Below are 8277 nucleotides of genomic sequence, written 5' to 3'. Positions count from 1 at the left end.
TTAGTCAAACCATGCTTGTATCAATGTCAACCTACTAAATAAAATATATAACGTTGCAAATAGTAATAAATAATGATTTGCTAATATGGAAATTAATTTTAAAAAGCTGTGGAAAAAAGTTAAATTAACTTGTTGGCATTATGTAATATTGCCACTTAACAACATGAAATGCTGTGCTCTCTTCAACGTTAAAGTGCAGACGTTTAAACGATTATCTCCTCAGACATACTTTCATAAAGACACAACACAAAACTTGAATGAGAATAAATATACTTAGTAATTTGGTTATTGATAGAAGTTGACACATTGTATTAAGCAATTTGCCCTGTAGTAAGCGGACGAAACAGCTCTATAGTTTTACTGTGCATCTTCCAAAGTACCAATGGACACGCAACGAGTCTAATACCGATCTCATTTCAATTTAAATGATTTCACATGGTCTTTCTTGTCAAAAAAACATTTTTGAAAAACATATTTGAAACATGAATTTATAGCTGATACATCGCGACATGTTTGTGTTCCAGTGATCCTCTTTAGCCAAGAAATCTGCACAGTCGTGTACAGTAGGTTAAATATGTTTAATCTAGATGGAGGTGTAATTCCTATTTTATCCAGATGAGGGAAAATTGAGGTTCTGTTGGGCAGTCCTAGGGATTTAGAAAAGTGATTTCAATAGAATTCTACAGAATCAAAGCGATTTCAATAACCTAAACAAAACAGATAACGTAGCCTATCACTTCACCAAGATAGTCAAGAAATAATGGTTCAATTATTGAGAAATATTCAATTGTGCATATGCTTCATGCTTGATTTAGCAGATAACATTTAGAGCAGTGAGCCACACTAACTAACTGTACCTTCACTGTAACTTTAATGAACGATCGCCCTCTCCTCATACTTCTCCTCCATCCAAGGTTGCTGTGGTGACCCAACCTGATGTTTTCCATGTGTCTTGATCCCTTCAAGACCTGTAGTGAAGTGGCCAAGAGAGAGGGGATAGTGACACTGCACCTTGTTACCGTTGGTTCGACTGTTAACTTTTACTAGTGACATTTTGCGAGCTTATAAACGATACCTTCTTAACTTCCACAGGAAACACGGAGAACATGCTGTGATAATGCTAGCCTCAGGAATTCAGTCAATATCCTATAGTCTAGGAGCATTGCAACCCACAAAGGTATCGATTACATGAGCCCTATAGCATGTTTGATGCTAAGGATGGAGGTGTAAAAAAAGGCCCTACCGGTTAGTGAGTCCCTTGGTCTGGGTTGTAATCGAAACTTCATGTGACACTATTCTGCGATTCCCATGGTCTGCTAGTTCCGGCCTCTTATGGCGCGCGAAACACATCATGAGCGAGCTCCCAGGCGGGACGCACCGGCGGTCAGTTGGTTCCGCAATGGACCAAAAAACGCAACTGGAAAATATATTAGCAATTGTGCCGACTTAATTTTAATAGCATAATATTAGTAGGCATTGCAATATAAATACATTGATTGAAATACAAATGGAGTTGGCAAATGTTCGTGAAATTTATATGAAAATGGATGGTGTGAAAATGTATCAAAGTGGATGGAACGAAACAAGTCTGAAATATTATGTTTTAATGATACAAATTGGTGGATAAGATTCTAATAATTATTTGATCAAAATTTATAGGCTACATTGCAGGCTCTATTGCCAAGTGTCACTCACAAAATATTGTAAACATAATCTACATTAGTGGAGAAGTGCCCATTGGAAGTCCATCCAAAGCACAACTCACCTCATTCGAAATAATCTCTTCAATGGTTTACAGTGTGTTTTCTATTTACCAATGCATCGTGTTCAATAAAATGTTTCCCCTCAGTCATTTAATCCCTATGTAAAATACCGAGAGAGGTTGAATTGCGCAAACCGGATGGTGCATGTGCGCAACAGCCTATCCACCGTCAGGACGGCCAATGAAACAAAACCAGAGCTCCAGCGTGGTAAAATTGACGTAGAGGGACGCGTCAAATTAATCCCAACAAACTTCAGCCTCCGGGATAACTAAATGTTGCCTTTGTCAGATGAAGATCACTTCAGTGCCATTGTACAAAGCATTTTCTCTCAAAGCACTGTGATAGAAGAGGGAGAAGAACATTTGGAAGGAGTCTTTTAAGAAGTCCACATTTTTTCTTCAACTTTTTGCTTCCTTCGTGCAGAAGGGAGAACCAACGCATTCAGCCATTGAGGGGCAACTATTTCAAAGCATCTCGAACCACAGGCAAATGGGTAAGCTTGCGTTAACATCGGCATGCTTCAGTGAAAGAAAGCTTATGGAAGCATAACCATGCTTAACACGCCTGCATAACGCCAGAAATAACTATACAGTTGATTTCGGGTTGTAGATAAAGTGGACATATCCCTTTACAGAACGAATGGAAGGATAGTTTACACGACAGACATGTCGTTTTTTTCCGCGATATGCTAATGCAGCATATTCATAATCAAGTTCATATTCAATGGTTGATTTATTAAAAATGTATGTAACGAATATTGAAATGAATTGACATAAAACTTCAAAAGTGGCAAAAGTGGCACTAAGATCCAAAGGTAAGTTAAATGTCGCCTCCTGATGTGAATAGTAATAACAAAAACTTACATTAGCTCGCCATTTTGCATGGTTAAATTTACTGTGCGAGTATGGAGTTCATGAAAAAAGTTATGTCTGCTTTCATGACTGAATATGTTCATGTATCTTTATTCCCGTTAGAGCAAACCTATGGCGAGGTGAATCAGTTGGGTGGTGTATTCGTCAATGGACGACCTCTGCCCAACGCCATACGACTACGGATAGTGGAGTTGGCCCAGCTTGGAATCAGACCCTGTGATATTAGTAGGCAACTTCGCGTCTCTCACGGCTGTGTGAGCAAGATATTAGCTCGGTACAGTGAAACAGGTTCAATTTTACCCGGTGCCATCGGGGGGAGCAAACCACGGGTTACCACACCGAATGTAGTGAAGAACATAAGGGATTACAAACAAGGTGATCCGGGGATATTTGCCTGGGAGATCCGGGACAGGCTACTAGCAGACGGAGTTTGTGACAAATACAACGTGCCCTCAGTCAGCTCCATTAGCCGGATTTTACGGAACAAGATTGGAAATCTTTCCCAGCCAAACCAGTATGAGAGCAGCAAGCAAGCCCCCACACAGGCCGGCCTCTCTTACAACCACATATACCCTTATTCATACCCCAATGCTATGTCACCCAATGGCAAAATGGGCAGCGGTCCCGGAGTACCCGTGACGACCGGGCATGTAAACATATCAAGGGCCTGGCCGTCGGCGCACACTGTCACCAACATTCTGGGTATCAGGGCCTTCATGGATCATCAAGGTGCGTAATATTGAATCTATTTTCTAGACAAATGATTGCGTGTTGATTTATATGGCACCATACATACACACAGTTCTAACCCATTTCCCAATAATTGTCAAAGTGCATTTGGGGTGACTGGCTTGAGCTATTGGACGTGCTGTTCAGCTTATGACTAATTTATCCATGATGCATGATTTATAAATCATGTTTTGACGTGTGATCATCAGGGAGGAAATTTGCCCTATAAATCTTTGTAGGCCTTGGTTTTGTGCCGCACAAGGAACACGACTTACTCTGCAGGCCCACTCACTGGCGCCTCGGCAAGCACCTTGCTTAGGCTACCGGTTAAAGCCTCCTCGTTCCCCGTAGGACCTAAGGTGATAGTGATATGTTGCCTCTAGGCCCCAGATGGATTGTCGGCCATGGCTGCTGCGCTGCCATCAAGGAAACAAATTAAGGTAGCAAGTAGGCCTATAGCATGTAGCCATATTCGAAAGAGCATAATTATTATGATTGCTTGTACAATGATGCGATATAATAATCGATCATTTGATGTGGCATTGAACATTTTTAATTGCTATAAACGTGTGATAGCCTTGTCCACATTTCCTCCAATAGATTCCTGACGAACAGCTTATAAAGTTCTTGATTCAGAAACGAAAACAATAGGCCTTGATTGGATACGCACAATTACGCACACTATTCCTCTCCTCAAAAGGTATTGTTTTGATAGCATTTTAAGAAATAGAGCCGATATAACGTGCAATATTAATATTAAGTATAACTTAGGTATAACTTATATAATTTAGGTCTCATTTAATATTTTACAGTTGCTACGGCTGCTTTCTTCATATTGGATCATTTGATAGTTAGTTATGAATATCAATAGATCAGAGGCATTTTGACAGTTTCCCCCTAATGATCTGACATGTAAAGTTCAATTTGCTGTTTCCTAATCAGCTATTGCTGGAGCAGAGGGATATCCACCGAAAATGGAAGACTGGAGTACTATCAACAGATCGACGTTTCCCTCTGCTCATGCAGTCAACGGAATTGACAAATCAGCCATTGATGCAGACATAAAATATGCACAGGTAAAAACAAGAACTCATATAAATGCATAAGACTATAGCTGTGTCCTTTATCTGCAGAGAGACTGGGCTCGAAGTGTAACATAATATAGTGCGTATTGAAAGGCATTCATCTGTTTAATATAGGCTTGGTATTCGCAAGTTGTTTAAATGTTCGTCAAAATGTTGCTCCAGCACTATTCAAGGAAGATTAATATGACATAGGGTAAATTGATATATACTGTATACACACTTATATCATAGATGTGCAAATGTTTCGTTCTGGGAAACGTAAATCTGACATACTTTCTTTGTGTTTGTGCGTATTTTCTTGCAGCCTTCATCGACATTATCCAGTTATGTCCCTGCTTGTGCCTACTCACCTTCAAACCAGTACGGCGTTTATAGCGGGCCAGGTAGCTATGTGACCCCTGGACACGCTTGGCAGTCCCAGAACTCGAGTTTGTCCCACCCAAGCAGCGGCATGACGATGCACGCGGGAGATATCCACTCTTCAATGCCGTTCAAACATCCATCGCGAGAAGGTAGGCCAGATCCTGTTTGATAGTGTTCCATTCTGATCACAACTGCGATATCTCAATTTTAGCATAATTTAGCATAATTCACTGCCAGCTGACTCGTTTCCCTCCAAGTTTCCTTCATCTATGGCAAAAAAACATCGTTATTTTAAGTTCAATAACAAGACGTAAAATAACACAATGTGCATTTTTATAATTTTTTATTTGTATTTAAAAGCCTATTCACACACACACACACACACACACACACACACACACACACACACACACACACACACACACACACACACACACACACACACACACACACACACACACACACACACACACACACACTTATTATTAGGCAACCATTAATCTAACACCGGTTGTCTAATTGTGGACATTAAATATTAAATTATGTCACTGTCAAGTCCCACAATAATTATATTTATATGTTATAATGAGGGACTCAAATATATAGGGCATTAGTGCAAAAGCAATCTAAACCTATATTAGCAAAGGGTCTCGAAATTGTAGCAGCTTAAAATATTGATGTAGGCCTAATGGTGCTGACCTATAGTGTTTATAACTCTATGACAGCTAAATTATAATTATTTTAGGCTGAGATAGGACTAAATAGGTGCTTGAACTAAGTGATCTCGGCCCTTATACATGTATTCTACTTATGCTTCGATTAAAACGTGTTCTTATCCTTTTGATAGCTACTGTATATTTAATTTCAAATGAAATATATGATACAATTAAAAACATTTAGTGTTCTAACAAAATAGTTATTAGCCAACATTTACGGATGATATGGTCTTAACAAAAATAATGCATGAATAAATTCGATGACGAATCGAGGTGTGAACCCAAGAAGACAAATGTGGACGTTATATTGCAGCGTGTGATCCATGTTGTCAGTAAATTCATTCATAGTGTACAATTTAAATGTCATGGGAAGTTTAAAAAAAAAACATTGCGTAAAATAATGTGGAATAATTCAAATATGGTATCAAATTAATGGCCTTATAGTGTAACATTGACTATTGTGATTATTAGTAACCTAGTTTGTATTTAAATGTTGCATGTAGTAGTCTAACCTTCATGTCATTCAGGTTTGTATAGGCCTAAGATAAAATAATTTAGGTTTTTAATAAATATTGGCATTTTTAGTTTTGCTGAAATAAAGAGTAATGGCTTGTGTGCTATACCTGTGTTGGCTATACAAACGTCTCCTGTTTGTGTTCTGCAGGAGACAGAAAGCCACCCAGTCCCCTAAGCAAGCAACTGCAGCAAGAGGCGTTGAGCAGTGTACACGGACTCAATCTCCCTAACTCATCCTCGTAATGCCAGGGAGCTCGTGCCGCAAACCGAGGACTCAAAACTCACAGTAGGACTATGTAAGGAGCTGCAGACCCTTATCTATTTGAGGGCATTTCAAGAATACAAACAGTAAGTGCAAGCACTATTTATGATTTGTTTGCCAAAGTGTTAACTATTGAATGGGCCCTTATAGCCTAACACATGTGCATACAAATGTAGCCAAATACAGATAGACTCCAGTCGGTCTGTGGCCATATGAATGTAAACGTATGAGGATGTTGAACTGTATTGGAGTCTCCCTCATGCAGCAGAGTTAGTGGTTGTGTCGTCTTTTCATTGAACTACTTCATGTATATTTCTGTAAAAGACTGCAGGATTTAAATGCAATAATGTCTGTCATTGATGTTTCATTAAACAAGTTTGCTATCGTTGACAATGGAACTGTATCCTGTACACGCAGTAAATTGTTTTCTTAATTGGTTACAAATCTGGTTTCTACAGACCAACTCAACGATGTGAACAAAGTGATACAGTGTACATGTAAAATAGATTATTGCAAAAGCTTTAATTATATATTTTTATAAATCCATTGTAAATATTCTAAATAAAGGCATTGTAAAATACAACTGTTCCTGTCATTATAAAAATGCTAAACAAGTATTGCATACCATCTTTCTAAGTCAAGTGTGTTTGCTTAGCGATTTAAGCGCAGATATAGAATGCACTGGGTGTCGCAGATCATTAGGAAGCTGTTAGAGGAAGAAATTAGATTTCGATATCAGCAAGATGGCCAAAATTGATATGTGAAGTTATCGGTATGTATGAGGGAAATCACTGCGTATCATGCTGGGACAACGTGTAGGTGCTAATCTCTTTGCCCTCATGGGCGCTACCATGCTTCTGCGTTAATGGAGCTTACTGCTTTCGGCGCCTCCAGTGATGATATCTTAGCTCCTTCTTCTGGATACTTGCCATAAGGCAAATTAAATAACCAATCAAGTGCATGAGCATGTCATTTTGCAATAGAGGCTGCGTTTGGGATAACACACACACAAACACACACACACACACACACACACACACACACACACACACACACACACACACACACACACACACACACACACACACACACACACACACACACACACACACACACACACACACACACACACACACAGACACACACACACACACACACACACACACACACACACACACACACTTACAGCTTGGTGTGACAATTGATTCACTGCATACCATCACTGAAGGCGCCGAATGCCTAGTAAGTTACATTACCTACATCAATTTGGAACATACTTTGCAAATTGTGGAATATCAGTGACATTCTATAGCTTTTGATTTGGGCAATACTTGTTTATTGTTATGTTTGTTGCATGGTGTGTTCAGTATTCAATTTCCATAAGATATACTCTGCTGAAAATACCCGAATATGCGTGGTGTTGTTGGTTTTGAATGTTGTGGATTTTGAAACAATCAAAACTGCGATGTCATTATAGCCTGAAATGTGCGAACATGTAGACATTTGGTTCATCAGTTCCTTCACAGACTGATTCATTTGAGTCATCTGGACATTAGACATAGACCTATTTTACATAGCATGTCCACACAACTTGAACGGCTGTATCTGAAGGATTTGCAACAAATAGAACGGCTGTCTCTGAAGGATTTGCATTCTCTCAAACTAACAATCAACATATTGATAACGTCCACAAAATTATTGATAATTTCAGGCCCAAGACCCCATCCAAAAGTCAGTGCATGTGTCTCACTCCAGCCGACTAACACTGTACGTGCCATAGGCTACATTCCATAAACTGTGCATTCCAATTCACAGCCTGTATTTTTCATCCACCTCGAAATCGAACAATGATTAGTTATATTTAGAGATAAATGCTAAAGTTTATCTAGAATTTAAAGGGTTGTGATTTAAGTAGACAATGCATACTGTACATTGACCGAGAATCAAAATGAGATAGACTATATTATTGGA

At 39.1% G+C, this 8277-nt stretch overlaps 1 protein-coding gene across 1 annotated transcript; it reads left to right on the top strand.

The window, feature by feature from the left end:
• Positions 1-2008: 2008 nt before the first annotated feature.
• LOC129812143 (paired box protein Pax-1-like) lies at positions 2009-6862 on the top strand. The gene is made up of 5 exons (XM_055864065.1): positions 2009-2256; positions 2738-3364; positions 4307-4440; positions 4754-4961; positions 6193-6862. The coding sequence occupies exons 1-5, from the start codon at positions 2253-2255 to the stop codon at positions 6285-6287; spliced, it is 1068 nt and encodes a 355-aa protein (XP_055720040.1). The 5' UTR covers positions 2009-2252; the 3' UTR covers positions 6288-6862.
• The last annotated feature ends 1415 nt before the right edge of the window (positions 6863-8277 follow it).

This window comes from Salvelinus fontinalis, chromosome 15, assembly GCF_029448725.1.
Source record: "Salvelinus fontinalis isolate EN_2023a chromosome 15, ASM2944872v1, whole genome shotgun sequence".
NCBI classification, from domain to species: Eukaryota; Metazoa; Chordata; class Actinopteri; order Salmoniformes; family Salmonidae; genus Salvelinus; species Salvelinus fontinalis.
The sequence above is the reverse complement of the archived record's forward strand: the minus strand, read 5'-3'. Positions and strand labels throughout refer to the sequence as shown.